At 40.1% G+C, this 22,787-nt stretch overlaps 1 protein-coding gene across 1 annotated transcript; it reads left to right on the top strand.

Annotated features, from left to right (window-relative positions):
• The first annotated feature begins 1,437 nt into the window (after window positions 1-1,437).
• LOC134432604 (fructose-1,6-bisphosphatase isozyme 2) lies at window positions 1,438-22,572 on the top strand. The gene is made up of 7 exons (XM_063181485.1): window positions 1,438-1,735; window positions 4,452-4,614; window positions 5,548-5,640; window positions 11,015-11,155; window positions 12,358-12,495; window positions 18,489-18,608; window positions 21,759-22,572. Exons 1-7 carry the CDS (start codon window positions 1,563-1,565, stop codon window positions 21,951-21,953), a joined length of 1,023 nt encoding a protein of 340 aa, XP_063037555.1. The 5' UTR covers window positions 1,438-1,562; the 3' UTR covers window positions 21,954-22,572.
• Window positions 22,573-22,787: the final 215 nt, after the last annotated feature.

Raw genomic sequence — 22,787 nt, 5'->3', positions numbered from 1 at the left:
TCCACCAGAGCAACTTCACTCACCAGTTCTTTCTCCACCTTGGAACAGGACTGGAAAAATATCTCCAAAGCTAAGCACATGGGTTGGAAGCAGCACTGAACTCTGTCTTTCTGCTTGTGGCTAGTGTTCAGTGCTGTCGATCTCTAAAACCCTTTCTTGCAGATGATTTCAAAGTAGAAAACCTTAGCATTCAAATCCCTTTAAAAACCCTACAAATAATGTATTTTTGTCATTAGATGAAGAGACACTTCTAGGAAAATCTGAATAAATGCTTCAGCTGAAGTTCCTATTAACAAAAACACATTAGGTATATGTTTTGATACAGAATTTTGTTTCTGTCTTCCTGGCAAGATTTTAGTGCAGCAATTTATTAAAGGAATAACAGTGAAACTTAATAAAATTTTTCTGCTGTTACTCCAGCTTTTCTTGTTTTGCTGGTGGGCTTTCCATATCTTCTACTTTAAAATAAGAGTGCTGCTAATAAGTAAAATGAAGGCTACAGCATGTAACAGCATATAGTTTCTCTTACTGCCTAGTCAGAATGGGAAGACAGTGCTGTAATTGAAATCCATAACTCCAGCATTCCGACAGCATGTATGTAATGCAAAATCTAATACATTACTTGGAGAGTTTCTGCCTACCTTCACTTGGCATCATGTGCTCCTAGCATATTGCTTGTAAGGAGTTACTGGCAGCATAATTGCAAATTTGGACATACCTAGATTTGCATAGTGCACTACAATATGAAAGCCAACATAAAATTTCATTTTGTGAGTTATGCCATTGATATGCTTCAATCAGAAAGCCTTATTTGTAAATTATTTAAGATATAATTACTTTGTAACTAGTCAAGCCACAGCTAACCAATACTTCTCATTCATTCAAGCGCTATAACATTACAAACAACCCAGACCAGGAATTAAATCATTAAAATAGAACTGCAGCAGACCAACTGGCAACATAAAACACTTTAAAAAACGCATGTCTCAATGCACACCTTCAAAACCCTCCTTCAGGGTGGAGGCCAAAAGAGAGTGAAAAAACAGGACTTATGGGAAGGGAACTTCACTGTCTGGAGTCACAGTGCTGTGGGACACTGTGGCACATATGGTTACTGGTGTCTGGTGCTTTCATTTCTGGTGCCTTGTAAACACAGCCCTGGCTATGCTGAACCCATTGCTGAACAGGATCTACAGGAAAGCCATTTCCAAGAACGCAGACAGTGAGAGTTTTGCATTATAATCAGTCTGATGTACAGTGAGAATATGTAGCTAGATCTGCACAGAGCTAATTTCAGCACAGGGGAAGCCCAGACGAGCAGTAGTTGCTCAGCTATAGTCCTGTCTCAGGCTCCTTTCCTGCACCCAGTGGAGACGTGGAGCCAGCCTGGGTTGCAGTTATTCTGAGCACTCAATCACATGGTCTCAGAAACATCTTAATAAATTCTGACCAGCCACAGAGCCAAACACAGCTTTGCCTCAAAATAAAACAGCTGCCCAGGATCTCAATACGGCAAGAGAGCATTTTGTCCAGCTGAGAAGGAGCTCTGGTACCCCGCAAAAATGACGGACAAAAGCCCCTTCGAGACGGATATGCTGACCCTGACGCGGTTTGTGATGGAGAAGGGACGCCGCGTGAAGGGAGCAACGGGGGAGCTGACGCAGCTGCTCAACTCCATGCTGACTGCCATAAAGGCCATCTCTGCTGCTGTCAGAAAGGCAGGCCTTGCCCACATGTGAGTCCTACCTTGCACTACCGGGAGGAAGAGGAGGCAGAGAGATAGCAACTGGCATAGCAAGGCTGGGGAGTGGGCAGAGATTCATAAATACCTTGGAAGTGTCTTTTTTAAGCTGAGTAAGGTCAGAGTTTGGATTATCAAGAGTGGGAAGCAGGAGAGCTTTCTTTCTGGAGTATTCTAATATTGGGTGCAAGATAGACATTTAAGCTAACTGCTGTTCTGTAATATTTTACTCTAAAAATGTAAGTCAGAACAGAACTTCAATGCACTGCTCACCTTGTTATCTCTTGCACTTGTTGAAACTGATCTATTTTTATATCTACTGTGAATTTGCTAAAAATCACACCATTATATTTTTAATGCAGAATATCTCACTGTGATATGTTCTGCTAGCATCCAAGCCCTCTGCTGAACTGTACGAGTCAGGGCTTGGCTTATCTTGGGAAGCTGATTTTCTGCCTGTCTGCTGAATAAGCAATGCTCTAAAGCAACAGCCCTGAGAGAAGCCCCATGCACTGCTGTGCCTGGCTGCATTTCTCTTTTCATCCTCAAGCAGTATCCCACGTGTAGGGTTGCAGGCAGGAGGTCTCAAAAGGCCCTCTAGGAAAACCAAACATAACAATTTGGCATCTAGTGCTTTTGCAGATAGAATAAAAAATGGCCTTACCAAAACCTTGAATGTACTGAGCTGTTCCACATGGACAAGTGCAATAGACATCAGTCTAAGTCTTTTAATGCTGATCTATCTGAAAGGGTTCAGAGATATGGAATGCCCTAATAAAACTGTGTGTTTCAAATAGAAAGTTCTTGATATGTATCAAAAGATATTTTTCTGAACATGCTTTAGTATGTACTTACACCTGCATGCATGAAAGAGACCAGGAATATATTTGTGAAAGGAAGACAACATTTATTATTTGTTTAGGGACTTTGGATTTTCTTTCCTTCCACAGAAACACCAAAATGTGTGATCCTAGGAGTTGGGGGGGGATTTTGTGCTTCTGTTGATTATTTGGTCAAAGTCCTATATCATCTTGGCAAATCATGAATTCAATGTCTCAGAACTATTGCACTCACTTTATAGTGCCTAGAGAGGACATGAGACATACTCAAAGTGAACCACAGTTTCAGTCTCCTATGCTCTTACTTTTAAATTATGTTTTGTCTCCTAGTTTCCTTACTAGGTGAAACTGAGCAATTTTGCCTCCTTGACTTAAAGGAAGAGTTTACCTTATATAATTTTTATTTTTATGTAGACAATCTTTGAAATAGTTTGTAACAGCAGAGAAACTGATAGGCTATTGGTGGAATAGCCTCTAATAATAACAATAGTAATCCTTCTTCCCCTTCAGAAAAAAAGCGAAAGCATACATTACATTAAGGAGAAAATGTTTCTTTTTATGAACAAAAAGCTTCAGATGTTGTCTCAGAAATATCTAAAGTATCCAAACATACAAATTAGTAATTTCCACCATTCAAATTACTGAAATTAACCATGGAATTTCAGGGATTCCCATGGCAAACTTTCAACCACTGTGAAAGTGGCTTGCATTCATCTGCATTTGTGCAGTTAAAGAGCCCTGATTTTTCTACTTCCTCCAAATAGGAGACTGTAAGTGTCTTCTTTAATGTTAAAGCACTAAGCATGACAGATTTTAAATTCAAAAGTGAAGAACTTTTTCCAAGTCATAGACTTGAGCTCTTGAGCTGTGATTGTGCCTGAAAACACACTAACTGGAGAGTAGGCACTTACCATTCCCTGAAAATCATAGTCCTTTTCAAAACCTTAAATTTGGCACCCAAAAATAAAATATCCCAAACACTCAATACGGCTGAAAGGCACAGGCAGCTTTGAGAAAGACAAAAGACCTACTCCATTCCCAGCTCAGGCCTGCCACTGACCAATATCATTCTATGGACTAATTACTTTCTTCTTTCTCCTCCCCTCTTTCCCACATCCATCCCCACTCCACCACCACCCCTCCCCTTCCCCCACACTCCCCGAAATACCCCATTTAATTTCCCTTAATGAATAAAAAAAGCTGTAGCTTTTTCCTGTATGGTTTTTGTAGTTTTTAAGAAGCCCAGAACATGCACAATGGGCCTCAACAGCGCTTCTTCAACTGGAAGTCTCAGAAACATATATACTACTATACCATGTTATTAGCATATTGCTAAAATCAGGATAGGGAAAAGTGTCATCCTAACTCAGCTGAGGATCACCAAATAAAACAGACCTTGATCCAGAGATACGGTTCTATCTGGCAAATTCCCCGGGGATGCCTTTAAAGTTCTGATTTGGGGCTGGCAGGGTGAATGTGGGTTAAAGGACCACCATGGAGCTCTGAGCAGCTAGTGACAGAAAATATTGCAGATGCTCACTGCACTTTCTGCTTCCTCAAAACTGCAGCCAGCTGCTTCATGGGGCTGCTGGGGAAGGCTGGTACTCACCACCTGGGCTGTGGGCTCTGCTTCTGGCCTGGGGAACATCTACACAGAAACAAAAGGACCCAGGTAAGGCCTCAAAGCACATGCTTTTATTTTCTACAGCAGCAACAGTCTTACAATGCACCTCAGCTGTGTCATCCAAAGATTGTCTAAAGGTGTAGGAATATAAGATGAAGGAATAACCTTGACTTGTTGAGGTGTTTTTTTGTAAAAACCTGTAATGTTTGCCTCCTTCAGGTTTCTTGTCATTGTTACTCTTCTGTAGGTTTGGTATAGCTGGCACTGTGAATGTGACAGGTGATGAAGTGAAGAAGCTGGATGTGTTATCCAACTCCCTGGTGATTAACATGCTCCAGTCCTCCTACAGCACCTGTGTCCTGGTCACGGAGGAGAACAAGGAGGCCATCATCACCCCGAAAGACAAGCGGGTCTGTGCAGCTCCGGCATTCAGGGGGGTTGTCGGCTCAGGCAGCAGCAGGTGGCACTCTTGCTTCAAGTATGAAACCTGGCCCTGGCCCCCAAACCCAACCCTTCCCGCGGGAATTCAGAAAATTTGCGCCGTTTCTGCGTTGTTTTGATTAATAACTGTAGTGGGTGGGATGATTTCAACAGCTAAAAGAGATGTGGAGAGTAAAATTATTATTAAAGTTTTGTGAAGGGGGGGAGAATAATTATTTTTAAGCTTGTTAACACATCCCAAATCTCAGGTGGAAGTGTACTATTACATTCCCTGACCGCTGGTGCGATGGTTTTGGATTACACTAGTATTTAGAAAGATAAAATGAGATGAGAAGCTGGCAGAACGGAGTGTTATGTTACATATTCAAAGGAAACACCTGACTGCTTCATCAGGCTTCCCCCTGGAGGGGATCCTATTACAGCGAGTTACTGTTCATGCTGATGTAACCTGCCCTTTCCCGAAGATTTTTCTCTTTCTGCCTTCTTGCCCTCAAACCTCACAACACAGAGAAATCCTCTCATTCACAGTAAAAGTAGCAAAAGAAAACATATTCATTAGAGGAAGATGCTTGCTTCCAAAATGCGTCAATCCTTTTGCTTTAAAACAACTTCTTGCCCTGCTTGGCAGCTCCTCTGTAACATCCATTTGTGCTGTCTGTAACATCCATTTGTGCTGTCTGAGCAGAAACATGTCCTCTCCAATTTCTCTGGCAGGCCCTTGGGGAGTCGGTGTTGTGCTGCAGGGCCAGCTGGGTTAGCAGTGCAGCCTTCTCTGACGAGCTGTATCAGGCACAATTGGAGGGCTAAATGCAGACATAAAAACATGGGAGTTTTCAAGTAAAAGGAAGTAATAATACCAAGCAACTTACCATTAAATGGTTCCCTTGCCGCTTCTGTTTTAGGGTAAATATGTGGTGTGCTTTGACCCCCTTGACGGTTCATCCAATATAGACTGCTTGGCACCAATAGGAACAATTTTTGCTATCTACAAAAAGGTAAGAGGAGCAAATCACACATGGCATGATTTGCTTGGTGAAAGCAAAATGTCTTGAGTTCATCACGTTGCCTAGTTTCTTTCCATGGTCCCTTAGGTGTCTCTGGGCAAAAGGGAGCCTTAGAAAGGATAGACAAACACTTCCATATTCATGTGTGCTAAAATGCTGCCTGAATTCACTGTAAGGGGACACCCAGCCCCATGAAATTGTTAGGTGACAGCACTTCCTTCCTCAGCACACAAAGGCACTTGACTAACGTGATCTCACCCCCAGGGCAGCTGGTTAGCTCCTTCAGTGATGCTTGACTCAGCCTTAGGTGCCGAGGAATGGCAGTGTTTGTCCTCCCGGACACGCACTGCGGGCGGCTGGCAGCCCTGGACTGGACTGTGCGGCCTGCCAGAGCCAGCTGCCGTGCCTGCCATGGACGGGACCATGCAGCCTGCCAGAGCCCGCTGCCGTGCCTGCCATGGACGGGACCATGCAGCCTGCCAGAGCCCGCTGCCGTGCCTGCCATGGACGGGACCATGCAGCCTGCCAGAGCCAGCTGCCGTGCCTGCCATGGACGGGACCATGCAGCCTGCCAGAGCCAGCTGCCGTGCCTGCCATGGACGGGACCATGCAGCCTGCCAGAGCCCGCTGCCGTGCCTGCCATGGACGGGACCATGCAGCCTGCCAGAGCCAGCTGCCGTGCCTGCCATGGACGGGGCCGTGCGGCCTGCCAGAGCCCGCTGCCGTGCCTGCCATGGACGGGACCATGCAGCCTGCCAGAGCCCGCTGCCGTGCCTGCCATGGACGGGACCATGCAGCCTGCCAGAGCCAGCTGCCGTGCCTGCCATGGACGGGGCCGTGCGGCCTGCCAGAGCCTGCTGCCGTGCCTGCCATGGACGGGGCCGTGCGGCCTGCCAGAGCCCGCTGCTGTGCCTGCCATGGACGGGACCATGCAGCCTGCCAGAGCCCGCTGCCGTGCCTGCCATGGACGGGGCCGTGCGGCCTGCCAGAGCCCGCTGCTGTGCCTGCCATGGACGGGAGTCCGTGAGCATGGAAACGCTGGTGGCTGGAGGAAGCATTCACCTACAGTCATCGGGCCCGGTAGCATGTCTGCTCCCCTATGGCTGCACAGTACAGCAGCAAACACTGAGAGCTCCAGTCATGCCAAGTCTTGTGATTTGTTTGCTAATCTCCCAGCAGTTGGTGTTTTTTCTAAAGCCTGAGCTCACAGTCATATGACTGTGGGAGACCCTCAGTCATTGCTATTGTGAAACAACAGTTTACAGTACTTCTGACTTCAAAGAAGTCGTTGCAGACTCAGATGTTACACTTCAAGCGAATGAAGATATGTTTTCTAAGTCTGTCTCCTTTTAGCTCATAATTTTCAGCTGGTTAGTCCTTGGTTTTTACATTTCTTGTAGGTAATACAATAGTCATTACTGTTGAGAATATGCATCTACTAGTGAATCAAATTGTTATGACACAAGCCAAGAGGGTTGTGGCACAAGCCCTGGAATTTGGCCGTCCACACTGTTAATGGTTAGTGCAAACCTACACCACGGATGCCGTGCAGGCCAGACAGCACTGAGATGGTGCCTGGGTATGATTTTTGAAAGAGCATTCCTGGGACTACCTCCAGTACCATGCAGTTTCTTGCTTTTTACAGGGAAAAGATCTTATCTGTGTTCATGAAATCCATTAAATGTGCTCTAATGTTAAGGGACCTCCACCCTTTTCAGTTATCTCTCCAAAGATACCCTAAAGGACAACAGCATCTCCCAATATTTGCAGTAGACAACAGCTGCATTTTCTTTGAAATTATTAAATAAGAAGTGCTTTGTTGATAGTTACTAAAGGGCAGTGTATAAGAATAAAAGTGAGATGTTCATTCCAGTTGATAAATATCACTTAAGAAAGAGAACATAATTTTAGGCCATTTAAGATTAATGAATAACATTTTTGAAAAGGTAAAATCATTGCGATTCCAAAGGATGAACCTTAGCCTCGAAGATTGAGATAAGCTGATTTTTCTCACTATGTCTCACCTTAATTTCATTTCCAAAGGCACACTTTCCAGGGCAGAAATGTTAGGCTTATTTTAGAAAAAAAAAACAAAACAGATAATAAGCACTCTTATAGAAAGGCCAGACTTGGACAATACATTTCAATCCTGAAAACAGTTGTCTGATTGCTTCCAATCCAGAGCCTCCACCACAGTGGGAGGGACCATTTCATGATGTCACAAAAGCATTCTATCAGTTTTTTAGAAAAATCCATGAGGAAATAAATAGTATCTCAGCTTTATTTAATTTTCCACCTGGCCTTTGCTTTCTGAAACCAGAGTGGTGCAGTTGAAAATCAGAAACACCTGAAAAGTGGGTCTGAGGGAGAAGCCTTGCTGAATCAGAAGGGGATTGGGCAGCTGCTGCCACTGAGCAGGGGGCTCTCAGCTGCCATTGTCAAGATATAGTGACAATAAATGCTTTTCGCTTGGGTTCTTCCCAGGTTTTCATGCCACTGAGCTAAATCTACAATCCTTAATTCATACTGCACAAATATGCTATGAAACTCTCTCGCTTTGTTTCATTTTGGTTTTAATTTGTAACTTTGCCCAATGCTTCTGATGTATTTTATTTGATACCTTTCCTTATTGTGAGGACAGTGTCCTCCCCTTCATGTGGTCCCTCACAGAGAAGGTGTAAGAATTCAGTAAAAACACAAAGGCTACTCATGAAACACATGATACAAAATGGAGACCTGGAAATCAAGTCATTTTAGTGCTGCTGTCAGTGCTGATGAGAATTCCCTTGTGTGATGTCAGGCAAATCACAAACACAAAAAAAATTTAGACCCAGATATCACCTGAGGGTACCCCTGTAGCCAAACACTGCAGCCTTTGTTTCATCTGCCTCACACCAGTTATGAGTTATAGTGACAGAGTCACTATAACTCATTATTTGCAGTCCATCTGTCTATTTTATTGTTTTGCATAAAGGCCTCTAAAGGTATTTCACTACCACCATCATAGTCAAAATATAATGGACAGGAAATCCATCTGTGCACCAGAAAGAAGAGAAAATAGCAATTTTCAGAGTGCACTGCCCATTTTAATTCCCTCGTTTGTTTATCAGTACATGGTACTTGGCAGGACAAAATTCCTGCAGTCCTAACATTGAAGTATCAGCTGATCTGTAGCTTTTTCACATTTTGACTCGCTCTGCAAAATGTTTTCTTTTTTCTTCTTCTTTTTGGAAGCTAGCTCTTGGAAACACAGTTGTGAATAAGGATGAAAAAACAAGTGAACTCAGCCCAACTATACCTTGAGGGAGGAGTTCCCCTGCTTTTTTCAGAATTGTCAAATATATAGTTTCTCAGTCATATTAACATAAAAAATGCATTTAAGAAATAGGACTGAAAAGCTCATCTCAGAAAAAAAATATATTTTAAAACAATATCATATATAACCTAAAGTTGCATGTATTGTATATATACTGTATTCTAGAAAACAAACCACTTTGGTCCATACAAAATTATTTGTTCTTTAATGAGAGGAGCATACAAAAAGCTATGACAACCAAAATATGTTTGAAATTAACTGTCTAAATGAATGTTTAATTCTGCATTTGATCTTGCAAATAATTTGTCTCCTATAGACAACTATTGCTTTTAATGGTGAGATGTATGTACCATAGGGGTGTATTTTTAAAATAGATGAAGTTACCTAGGCCATAATAGTTGGTACTGTAAGGATTGTTTCACAAAGTATTAGCTAATATTAGTCAATTTTTGAAGCTCTGAAATATGCACACAAAAGTTTAAACTAGTCTTCATTATAACCTCCCAGAATAGGCAGCTTGACATAGTTTCGAGGGACTGAGTCCCCCAGTATGTACGAATACATATACAAATATATATACTTACATTTGTACATGCTATATTTCATCTCTTCTCATGAAAAGCTGGTTGTCAACTGGATTTTTTATTTCCACAGAAGGACTTGGCAAAATAGTAATAAAAGGATTTGAGCAAAATACAGTTAAAGACTGTGAGTGAAGTGACTTCGGTAACAAATTCACCTGAAAAAGAAAACTTTTTGATGTGATATTGCTATCTTTGTGTACCAAGAAGGTGTTGTTTTAGTGTCCCACATCTCAGCTTTCCTTCAGGTGTGGGCATACAACGATGAATGGGAACACCTTACTAGGACCCTAATGGGCAAACATCTTATTTTCTACACAAGACAGTCTTCATGGATTTTAATTTTTTTCAACCAAATATTCAGGGCTAGACTTGCTGTTTCTATTTAGTTGCTACTCAATCTAAATAAGCCTAGGCAATCACTGAGAAACTGTCTGAGTTGGGAACAATAAAATACTAAGCCATGGTCTGAAGAAAGGGGAGTGTTTCATTTCAATTCCCCATGGATCACCACCAAAACATCCATACGAGAACCACCGCAACAGATGAACTTTTAAAGAAACATTAATATCAAGCAATCCTGGCCCATTCTGTAGCAGCAGGACATGAAGGCTCTAACCAGCCTTCCCAAGTACTGTTGGCTGTCCTTCTTACCCACCCCACCAGACAAACTCTTGTAAGCCATGGCTGAGGCACAGCCCTAGAGCTGGCTGGAAATATTTGCACCTTGTGTGCTTGGGCCACTGTTGCTCCATGATAACCAAAGTGCCAAATCAAAATATGAGTGTCAGAAATTGGTTAAAAACTCGAAGTAAAATGCCACCTGAATGTTCTGTGTAGACTTATAGGTGAGTACCTGCACACGTGCACACTTTACATAACCAAATGCATTTGTTATTTTGTATAAAATATGATGAGCATTTGTACACAATAGATGAACATTTACATTCCTTCAGTTAAGCATCCTTTCACTAGAAGAGACCAATGCAAAAACTTGGTTACATCATGTTGCACCATATACCCTTTTATTCTGTACTATGGGAGCATTTTTTTTGTAATGTTAATTACAGCATTTATCTCTCAGTTATTCCCTCTGAGGGATGTCAGCATCATAGCTTATGTTACATTTACAGAAGATTAGTATCGCTGCTCTGTCTCAGTTTTCTGATGATCCTCAATTAATAGCTGGGGATATAATGCTAAGGGATCAGCTTTGTGGCATGTATCATATTGATTGCATGACATGTATAGAATAACAAACTCTCAACATCCTGTCCCAGCATGTACACGTACCAATACCAAGCTTGCCCTGAACGAGGGGTGGGGGGAGTAACAATCTCTGGTTTTGCTGCTTCAAAGGCCTGCATAGACAGAAAAAGGAAATCTGTCGCACATTATTATTGAAAAGTTGTTTCTATTGTTCAGTATCAGAATTTAACCTTTGGTTCAAATGGTAATTTTTCCTCAGGAAACAGATGATGAGCCCTCTGAAAAAGATGCTTTACAGCCTGGACGCAATATTGTTGCTGCAGGCTATGCCCTGTATGGTAGTGCTACGCTGGTTGCCCTCTCCACAGGGCAAGGAGTGGACTGCTTCATGCTTGATCCGGTACAGTCATGGTGTTAATCACATTGCCACTGTCTTTTAGAGCTCTCTGTGCTCGGTTTTACTTGTTTTTGTTAATCCTTGTCTCTGTAATCTATCCACTTTATGCAATTCTTTTCTCCATATCCTGGATCATCCCACCTTTTCTTTATAAATATTTAATAATATATGAGCATGTTGGCTGCAATACCTGCTTGGCTTTTTCCTACTCAATAGAAGTAAAATCAACTTAAATTCTCTTAAATTAAGTGTCTGAAACCCTCTTCATTCAAACGAACACTTAAAAAATTTTAATTTGTACCGTGTTTTTATCTTCACTTAAAGACTTAAAGGAACCTGTGTTTATTTTCTTCTTGATTTTTCTGTCTGAATAAGAGCATCAATATGTTCACTGTTTAGCCTGAGGCAAGGACCATTTTTTTGATAGCTTGAGCCAAGTGATGTTTCATTTCCTGAGTGCAGTAGAGTTTTATGGCTGTCACCTAAGGTGCGTGCCCAAAAATTTGCAAAAGCACAACACCACCTGTATAATTGAACACGTGCCACTCTTGAATGCCCAGAACACAATGAGTCTTACTGTGGGAATGCTAGGAAGATCATTCATTTGTAAAACCAGAATTAGATGTGGGGAATAACATACTGTGGTCTTTTATGGTTTTGTGGGGTTGTTTTTAATAAAAGGATGAATTATTACCAGAAGTTATTGTAATGTTTGTAAATAGTCTCATTCCAAGTGGAAAGAACTGGGAGATGAACTGCTCTGCTTGAGACAGAGTAAGAGAAGGTGGAAGTTGCAATTAAACTGCAGAGAGCAACAAATGGGTGTAGCTGACCACATTCACATTAGGTTATTTGGACATGGCAGGCAAAAAGAGTCCAGAAGTCAGAAGGCAGTGTCATTTCTTGATTTGCAGTCTTCTCATTTGAGGACAGAGATTCATGATCCATCTGCTTTCAGGGCTGATTTGTGTTCTTTTGCTGGTTTTTCCAATTAGATTTTGTTTGTAGTACTGATGTGACAAGTTTTCATTAAGTTAGTGTAAATTCTGTGCTTTCTGCTCTTTTTGAAATATTGTAAGTTTATACACTACACTGGTACTGAAAGGATCAAACTAGTTCTAGTATTTCTGCCATGTCTAGTGTGACAACTGTTACAGAAAGCTAACAAAATTGTATGCTAATACCTAATTTATCCTGTCCTGCAGGGTCTTGGTGAATTTATTTTGGTGGACAGAGATGTTAAAATCAAGAAGAAGGGGAAGGTATACAGTCTCAACGAAGGTTATGCAAAGTATTTTGATCCTGCAATGACAGAATATTTACAAAAGAAGAAATTCCCTGAGGTAAGAAAATATTAGCACTGTACCCAGCATACCGTGCACTGGCAAGCACTGCATTCCATGCAGTCCTGCCTGATGGAAAAGGATTTGAAGGTCTTCCTGAGTTCAGACCCATGTAACCCTTTCGTAGCAGCTGGTCTATTTTGGATATGTGTGTAATGGAACTTTTTTTTGGCATCCTGACATCTTTTATAACTTAGACTTTCGTAAATAAAATCATAACTTGTTTGTGTGAAGGGAAATGTGCTGGAGAACTAGATCTTTCAACAAAACTCCAGAAATATGCATGCCAAATTTGGGGATACTCTCATTTTCTAGCTTTATCTGAATATGCAGTTCAGTAATGTGTGCAGTTGGGTGTTCAGGGCTCGATTCCATGTGCTGTCCATGTGCTGTATTTGCAGGAATCTGGGTGGCATCATCTTCTCCTTCCTTCACCCTCTTGCATCTGAAAAGTGTAGTATCATTCTTGCACAGTCTACTTGCATCATATAGAGCATGAACAACCTATAGGCTGGGGAGAAAATCTAAACTAATGGTGTGAGGCACAAATTAACTATATTTGGTGGTTAAAAGAGAGATATCCCATGTCTGATGAACTTTCTTGGAGAAAGACATCCCATGTCTGATGAACTTCCTTAGACAAATACAGTTTGGAATTAACTTATCAATGCTAGGAGGACGACACAAGCTCTCAATGTGGAAAACTGGAAGCTCTCTAAAAAGCGTGGCTGTGAAAAGTAATTTATAATGAAATATGGTCATATGGATCAAGTCAGGACTTAATTTGGTTAGGAAGCTGTTTTTAAAACTCTTCCTATTAAAAAAAAAAAGATTATTTTAAAGCTATTAGTTGTCAAGGATACTTGTAATATAGTCTGTGTTAAATAAATGGATTCAGTAAAAACCTCAGGGTGCAGTAAAAGGGAAATATAATGAGAAAGCATTTAAACTGTGGTCCCATGATAAGTTCCTCCTTCTGAGCTAAAAAATCTGGGTTTACCATATCAGCTATAGCTGTAAGACTACTTACTAAATATCAAACCCTCCTTTGCATACTACTCAGATTGTAGCTACAGAGAGTCTAACATCACAGCCTTCTAAAAATATTAACTTTAAATATTTGAGATTATTTTGAGTCTTCAAAGTCTGCATTCAGTTCAGCTGTGAGAGAAGCAGAAGCCCATGACACAACTTTCATACTTCCCTAAATCCAGCTGGGAAAGTGAAGAACATCTGTGCTTCTCACTCTGCTAATGTTATACCAGGCTATGTATTCAGTATCATGCACTAAGACTGGAGTTATTAATTTGTGTTTTTGCAAACCACCAAAGCGTTGTTTAAAGTAAAATTCTTGAACAAATGCATCAACCCCAGGCAATGAGGAGAAGACTGAAGAGATTTCAAACTCAGCGGAAAGACCAGACAGAGGTATTTCCCCACAGGATCAATGAGGACTGCTCTATCATGTGACTTCCTAAATCCTAAAGTTAGGACATACTGGAAAAAACTCATTTGCAAACACTGTTTTATCTCAAATCTGTGCATCATTCGATGCAAGTCTATTGAAATTGTTTGTCTAATGGAAGAGAAGCTGGCAGATATTTTTGTTACTTTAAAGCAAGCACCCTGTGCATGGGTTATTTGGGGCACAGGAAATCTTCTCAGTTGTGCTGAACAATCACATTTTTTGCTGCTCTGGGATGTACAGCTGTCAGCATGAGAAGGGCTGAGGCATGAATGTTATAGCCACAAAGCACAAGGAAGTGCCCTGCCCATCAGAAGCTTGTTATGAAGCTGAGTTTTGGAACCAGCACAACTCAGTTCCTTGATTTGGAAAGGACATAATAGTTGCATTGTGGGGAGGACTAGAGAGGTTTTGTCATTTCTCCTTAGCATGAAATGTGCTTCCTGGCCTCATCTGTAAGGCTACCCAGCTGCAGCCACCTTGGTAATGTCCCTACAGGAGCCAGGTGGAGATTTTCACACTTTCAGTCTCTGTCCCCCTCTCTGCAGCATGCAGAAGGGTAGTGAGGGTGTCTGCTGAATATCCCCTGCCTGTGGCATGAGGAGGAACTGACGTGGGAATGGAGGAACGCCTTCTTATTCAGGCAGATCATTCACCCTATACTCTTCGGGCATCAGTTTTAGCTATCTGTCACATTTTTGCATTTTTCTTCCTTAGATCTTACCTCTATTAACTCCTCTCTGTAGTTCTTGGTCAACATGCTGTTCAGATGACTCTCTGACATTGCCATGAAAAACTGAAAAGTTAAAAATATAACAGGGAATCAAAAGTACCATGCAATCCATAAGATATCCTATGTTATATATCATTGTCATTAGCAACAAAACACTAAAGATCAACCATTTATGAGTAGAGGAGAGATTGCTCCTTACTATCTAACATCAGACAGTTTGGACTACAAAACTGCATTGACTTTCAAATTTTCTTGTAGATCACCATTTACCTAAGGCATCAATTCTGAATAAAAAGCACTAGAAAAATGCTGATGTTCTGCAGGCCAGACTAAGCCTCCTACTACTATCATGTAGTGGGAAACACATGTCTAACCACATCTCTTCTGGTATGAGAGTGAAGCTGATTTTTTATTTAGCATGACAAAATCACACTGCTGCTTAACCAGTTTGAAGAGCAAGCTTCTGTTTGCAAAGTTGCCTGTAATGCAACATGTTTACTCCAGTCTGCAATGCTTAGTGGGCACTGCTGGGCCAAAAACCAACTCTGCACAAATTTTACTACAACTCCTCCCTAAAACGGGTTCTTCCTCCCCCTAGCTTTTTTCTGGCACTGGTAGAATTTGAAATACCCTGTGGACATTGTCACACTTTGCTATGACACCTACTTTTATCTTTGCTTCCTACAGTCAGGCACAAGAGAAATTGAATCTCATCACAGCTTGCTGATGTTGAGAGCTATGCAATTGAGACTCCCTCATTAAGAATTTGTCTCAGCAGTGCCATTAAAAATGGCCTCAACAACACATTTCAGTATGAAGCCCAGCTGTGTCCGAGTGATACAAAAAAACTAGTAAAACTACTATTATTTTGTCACCACGTCTATATGTGGAGTAGGGGATGAAAAAATTTCTTGCCCCCCCCCCCCCGCCCCCCGCAAATCATCATATTTATACAAGAAAAACCTGGTCTTGTTCTGCTGTGGAAGAGCAGGGCTGTCAAAAACAGTAGAAGAAAGAAATGAAAAATTGACTTCTATCAGAATGTGAAGGAAAAAAATCACAGGACCTATCTGTTATGTATCATTTTTGTTCCTTTGAGTCAAGCAAAAAAAGAAAAAGCAGCAGAAGGGGTAAAACAGAGAGTAGACACAAGTTTACTCAACATGGATGCTGACCAAGGGAACATGAAGGATCTCCAGCTCTTTCATTGGCATCAACTAAGCAATCAAAAGTGCTTATTGAGCAAACACAGAGCTTGGCATTAGTGAGGACTTGGGATGAACCTGTCTACCATTTATGCTCTATTATTTTGTTTGAGAAGAACGCCTGGGCAATATGCCAATTCACATACAACACCTATTAACTTTCTTATCTGTAAAAAAATGCATGAGCAACAAAACTGGAGAAACAATAAATAACATTTCACTAACTAAAATGAGTATTTAATCTTCTATGCAGACAGCTGTATGCTAAGGGAAGTAAAAATTTTATTTCAATATGTGGTTCAAGTGATAACCTTATCAGAAGGGAGGAATTTATCTGTATTTTTCTCAGCACAGTCTCAGCACTGTGTCTCTAGCTGGTGAATATCTATCTGGGTAAGAAGCAACTAAAATTGTCAGTGGCATCTCATGCTTAGAGCTTAGAATATCCTGAGTTGGAAGGGAACCCACAAAGCATCCTTTGCATAACACAGTCCATGTAGACATGAATTATGTAAATAATCTGCATGTGAATAGGAAATCTAGCACATTCCAAACCAGTCAGATGATGTGTACACAGGTGGCTCAGCTGTGCAGCTCATGGTCACTAAATTTCATACCTGTGGTTTACAGAGGCCTTATTTGATAATATAATAGAAGCAATCCTTTGCAGTCTGGTTCAGGGGCTGCTTGTTAATATGTTATGGCTTTTTTTGGTGTTTAACAAACTGTTCTTTAGACTCAGTTCATTACCTTTTAAAACCACGAAACAAAGTTCTTCTTTTGATTGTATTTTTAAAGGTAATTTGAGATTATAATCATATCTTTCAGATTTTAACTGAAAACTCACATTTGTCTCTCTTTAATACCTTTTAAGGTGCTTGGTTTTTCCTAATGTCAGGTTTTTACAATTGTGAAGTCACAAGTACAAACAGCTGTGAGATGGAGAAGCTATCATATGAAGCCTAAATATGCAATTATTTGGTATTAGCCATGAAAAACAAGGGAGCAAATACTTTAAAGCTTTGTTGATTTATACCTACAATTAATAGGACCAGATTTAAACAAAACTAAATGTAAAAGCTCTAGGTTGTGCCTTATCCATCAGTCTTTCATAGTTCGCATTATTTTCTTCTGAATTTTTCATAGTTCTTCTTATGTGTGCAACACAAATCATAAAAACCAACATATGTACAGTTAAACAAGGCCTGAAATAGGTCTGTTTTCTAATTTTATTAACAGCTATGTCAAAAATCCAAATCTTATGTTTAGCAGCATAGAGCTTAACTTCCTAGTGTTCTGTTGCTTTATAATATGTAATTTCATGAGATTTTTTTTTCCATTTTAATAGAGGGTAATTATCAATACTTCATAGTCATATTGAAAAATTTGAGAAGATTATCCAATATAGAATTATGTTTTTCTCTATTTTCCTTCCAGTTGTGCATTTTTTCCCCCAGCTTACCTTATGATTTTACAGGGAAAGATGACTAACTTGTGGTGTCTGAAGGTCTTGGAGTTGGCATTGCTGAACAAGTTTTCTATGTATTTTTCTAGATGGAATATCAGTACAGCATGAGCTTTGTAGAAAGTGCTGAGATCTTTTATTAGAAAACTGACCCAGACAGGAAAAAAAACCACACTGAGATCTTTTCAGACTTTTAGCATTGTAATAAAGAACATATATGTCATTAAACATTCATGAAGTTCGGTCTCTAGTAATGTTCTGGGAATATAAAAATTCCTCCTCAGCTTTATTGGAGACAGACTGAGAGACATGAAAAGACCAGCAAAATTATTTTCTTTAAAAGCTTTCCTTTAGTTTACATCTGTATTTTGTATCTCCCCTTCATAAAGGTATAGTGACATGTTAAATTTCTTCAGTGGAGCTTATTTGGTCGACTGTATGTACTTCTATGTGTTCAAGACACCTTGCTTGTCTTCTATATCTTCTACCTACCCATTTTTATGACCAGCAGACCTGAGACTGACATGAATACTTCCTTGATTGACCTTGTTAAAAAGGCCTGTCCTTCAATGACATCAATTTCTAAGCTGAAAGCAAGGAAAATTACATTTATTAATAAATTGTGATCTCCCAAACTAAGCTGCAGAATGAATGCTATGACCAATTTCTCTACCTGACAAATAAGCTGGAAGGTAAAAGTTGGAGTCCTCTTGGAACCATCTGGACATGTAGAGGAGTGAAACCACTCCTCATGCTCTGGCTTAGGAACTGTGAAAGACCAAAAATCAAATTATTTTGACCTTGTTTTGATAAGGTGAAGAAGTTTTCAGTCCCTTGTTTTTCCACAGGATGGGGTTTGATTCCAAATTACAGGCACTCTGGTTTGCATACTGTGAATGCAGCTCTTTAAAACTCTTATCTTTGAACACTGTAGACAATCACATCTTACAAAAGGCTGAGCTCAGGACTGATTTCAGTATTTTGCAGTACCGAATTATGTTGCAGTATCCATAAGCAGCCATTGATTTAAGCAGCTTTGATTCTTGCTTCATACCAAAATTAGATTTTACCACGTTACTAGTTGTCTAGCCAGGTAAACATAGTGCTTTGCTGTATGTTTTTCAGGATGGCAGCTCCCCATACGGTGCCAGGTATGTGGGCTCCATGGTAGCTGATGTTCACCGTACATTGATGTACGGTGGGATCTTCATGTATCCTGCTAATCAGAAGAGTCCTAAAGGAAAGGTATGTAATTTGAATTCCTTTCTGGGGAGCTTAGCCAACCTAATATCTCTGGTATTACCAGAGCAATAGTTTAGATAAATAAACAAATAATAATGTTCCACTGCGGAAAAAATTATTAATGAAAATTACGCTCAGCAATCAAGTTTAGGAAAGAAATTTAGGCAATTGCAAATTTAGGCCAGAAATCTTCCTCTGTGTTTTCATATTATTAAATTCTCAAGTGGTTTTCACCGTAACCAATGACTTAATGATTTTTCTAAAGGTAGTATTTCAGCGCCATAGAAACACATTGAGACACCTGTGCATGGCTGGCAGATACAACACGGGTCTAAGGAAAACCTCTGCACTTTAAACTGGCAGCTAGAGTTATCTCACCTGCCGGTGGGACATGCTCAGCCCCAGAAAGGGTTTTGTCTAATGCTAGAAAAAAAGGTTTTCTTACCTTGTGTTTCCAAAGGACACTTACATCACCAGCTCTGCAAACTCAGGGTTCTACTACCTGGTCAGAAAAGGTGATTATAGTGGAAGGTTGGTTTCATTCAGTATTTTAGGAAAATATGACTTCCTATTTGGACACCAGTACAAAATGCACTGTGACAATGCAGGGCAATGCAATGCAGTCAGTCTTTAAAGAGATGGGCCACGGACCATTGTCAACCTCAACTTCTCTTCTGCAGTATCAAGTACTCTCATTATCAACTTTCTAAACACTTGTTTTTTAAGAGACCTAGTCATACAGATGATGCGTAGACCAGCAGTAACCTCCAGGTCATCATTAGGAAATAAATGTCCTAGTACGTAATAGGTTGGACCTGGTGTTCTGACGCCAAGAATTCTTTCCTGATCTACACCATACTTAAAATCTTCTATTCAAATGATTTTGCATCCATGGCTGGTACATGAAGGAATCCACCTCATCTCCCACACTGGTCTCAGAAAATCCCTATATCTACTGTCTTTAGGGAGAGAGGACTACTGGTTTCATCATGGTGAGCTTGTATTTACCAAAATACCAGCAGATCCAAATGGTCTTCAAAGTAAAACCAGGAAAATAGTTATCTTCAACATATACAACCAAAAATGTCTGCATGTTAGTCCAGGCAAAAATTATTTAAATTTTTGAATCACCATCCCATAGGAAAAAAACCCAAAACACCACTACAAAAAGCCCTCACTAAATGATGTGGATCTGTTTGTACATAGGAGAAAGAGACAAAAAAGGAATTTGCTGTATGTGAAAAAAGTGAGTTTGCTGACTGGCCTCCTCAAATGAAACCTTTTGTTTTGAAATCTGTACTAAACCATTGTTGAAAAGAGAGAATGAAAAACAGGACAAAAGTACAAAGGAACAAAGCACTTACATAACTTTATAGAAATAAACGTTTCCACAGAGTTAACCCACATTTATTATTTGATTGCTCTGGCTTGAACTGCCACAGTAAAGAGAGTAATGGAAGAAGCAAAACATGCTGTCATTAAAAATAAGTTTTCTTTCTGTCTCAGAGTGCAGGTGTATATAGTTCTTTTCATATGTATCTTTTCTTATTGGAGAAATAATACTCTTGTGGCAAGTGCCCTGATCATCTCTCTCCTGAAAGACAGTCTATGCACTTGGTTAAAGAGCTGAAAATAATAAATGTAACTGGAATTATCAAAAGGACTTGATCAAAAGTCTTTAGAGTAAATGCAAATTACATGGGTGTAGGCCCTAAAATTTACAGATCCTTTTTTAAGTTAAAGAAAGAAAACTAAATGTTATTTTGTTATAAACAATACACAATAAACACTACAGGACAAGACAACAAATAAATCTCCTTTTCAAATGGTATGTTTTGAATAATATTTTTTATAAACTTAAGGCTTATAGTTCTCTAATAGGTGAAAATATTAAACCTATCTGAAGACAGAGCCCATCTGAAGATCCCTAAGTGCAGTTGCACTGCTACCTGATGAAAAACTGCTTTCCTCAAGTTGCATAGTCACAGTAGCAACAAGACACTTGAAACATGGTTCCATGGTGATACCACTGCTCTTTGCTGGCTCATGACCTTCCAGAATTGGGCCAAGCAGTAGGAAGAAGAGCGAAAGATACTGGTCCTATGTTGCCTCAGAGATGGAGTCCTTGTACCAGAAGTAGCACTTCAGTGGGCTTTAAAGATAAGAAAGAAGGTAATACAGTGCTATTTAAGTTGTGGTATATCATGGTTTTATTGCAGTGTGCTAAAGGTGTGATGGGTAGTGAAGTCGTGTGCTCAACCCATTTCTCTGTCTCTCTATACAGTAGCATTCTGTCACACTTCCTTTTTCCCAGAAAACTTTTCTTCTTTTGAACACGTCAAGAGTCCTTTAAACAAAACATGTGCTAATATTGTTGAACATGAGCACTTCATAGATAAACCTACAGAAATAATATTTGTTCAGAACTGACCAGCTCTCGCTGCTGTTCATTTAAACACAGAAACCTTTGGCATATGTCCTAAATAAATTTACATTCCACCAGAACACACTCACTCCAAGAGGTAACATTTTAAAAAAGCGTAAACAGATATCAGGGTCCAAACCAAAAGGGAAATTTTGCCTTTAATAAATAACTGCAGCTCCTTCTGAAGCCACAATCTGGATAAGTTCAGGCCACTAATATCTATCTACATTTCTGAAGAGAAGCAATAGAATCCTGAAATTTGAAACTGGGACCATCAAGTTTCAAACTCCAAAATATCCTGACTAAACATAACATGATTATCTCAAGCTCTGAGTTAACATGTAAAGACTCCATATGAGAAGATATTTTGGCTTTTCTTTCCCAGTACTGTTAGCTTAGCCAGCTTAATTGTTTTGCTGATGCCTGTGGGACACCCACTTTTGACGTTTTTGACAAAATACAGCTTCACTGGTGCTGCACGTCCGTATGTCAGCTTGGAAATTATATGGTGATGCCTGGATGTAAGGTCGGCACACTGTTCCTCCAAGCAGAAGACTTCAGGAAAGGTGAGGAGAGGGAAGGAAGGGCTCTCTGAAAGACATTGCTACTTAGGTCAATTGCAGCTTGGTACAAAATTTTCTAAAATCACAAAAAGAATGCTAACTTTTGGCAAGTCCTTTGATACAATTTCCCCCATAGGCAATCAGGTGTTTCCTCTTTCTTTCTAGCTCCGACTTCTCTACGAATGCAACCCTATGGCTTTCATCATTGAGCAGGCAGGTGGCATAGCAACTACAGGGACCGAAGCAGTGTTGGATGTGAAACCTGAGAATATTCACCAGAGAGTTCCTTTTATCCTTGGCTCTCCAGACGATGTGCAAGAATACCTTGCTTGTGTACAGAGACACCAGAAGAGCAGCTAAAGACTTTCCACATCAGATCTTGCTTGCCCATTTTCAGTCTTCAGGAAAAGCTTTACCTTTCAAAATAGTGGATTCTAGCATTTTCCACCAATCTCTCAGTGAAAGTCCCAGTTTATAAGAGCAGGAAAAATAGTGAGATTTTGTTTCTCTTTGCAGGCAAGTGTAAAAATCCTTTAATTCTGATTTATTCAGGGCAAGTGCAGAGACAGAGTCATGACAAACAGAAACTTCTTACTTTATATAATATTAACAAAAGGAAGTGAGTTGTGTCAGTATCCCCATTTGATCTGAAATTTTACATCTAACATTACATGGATGATATTGTTTGCAACGGGATTTCTGCATCAGTATTTGCAATGTCATTATCTGGATTTTCTGTCAGAGACTTTCTTGCAGATGCTTTTTATCTTGACAGCCCTAAGAAGAGCAAAAGTCTTATGCTGTCTCAAACAATAATTTTTAGCTGCGAATTATATAAATTTTGGGTAATTAATAGAGATGAAAAGGCTGCAGCATTGCCAAGATATTTAATTTCTCACAAGAACAGGAAATATAATGTGTTATTTACACATACCTGTCAAAGCACAAATTATAATAAACCATGAATGTGACACCCAAATCATGCCTATTCTGTTGATCCATTGTCCTCTGGAAGAGGATACAAAGACACTGTTATACCTCAATTTTCTCTTACTTTGAAAGGTTCTTATTTCAGATTGAAGCTTGCCCCTTTACACGTTATATCGCCATCGCTAGTCACAGTGTTGTCTTGTCCTTAAGTGGAAGGGAACACCCAAGTTTTGTAGATGCTTGTGGTCAAAGAGAGCAACAAAA

Source organism: Melospiza melodia, chromosome Z (assembly GCF_035770615.1).
Source record: "Melospiza melodia melodia isolate bMelMel2 chromosome Z, bMelMel2.pri, whole genome shotgun sequence".
Lineage (NCBI taxonomy): Eukaryota > Metazoa > Chordata > Aves > Passeriformes > Passerellidae > Melospiza > Melospiza melodia.
Note: the sequence above shows the minus strand (reverse complement) of the source record. Positions and strands in the feature narration are given on the sequence as shown.

Coding starts and splice junctions, on each gene's coding strand:
- LOC134432604 (XM_063181485.1), top strand. CDS start 1,563: ATGACGGACAAAAGCCCCTTCGAGACGGATATGCTGACCCTGACGCGG. Junction 1,736..4,451: donor AAGGCAGGCCTTGCCCACAT/GTGAGTCCTACC, acceptor ACTCTTCTGTAG/GTTTGGTATAGCTGGCACTG. Junction 5,641..11,014: donor TTTTTGCTATCTACAAAAAG/GTAAGAGGAGCA, acceptor ATTTTTCCTCAG/GAAACAGATGATGAGCCCTC.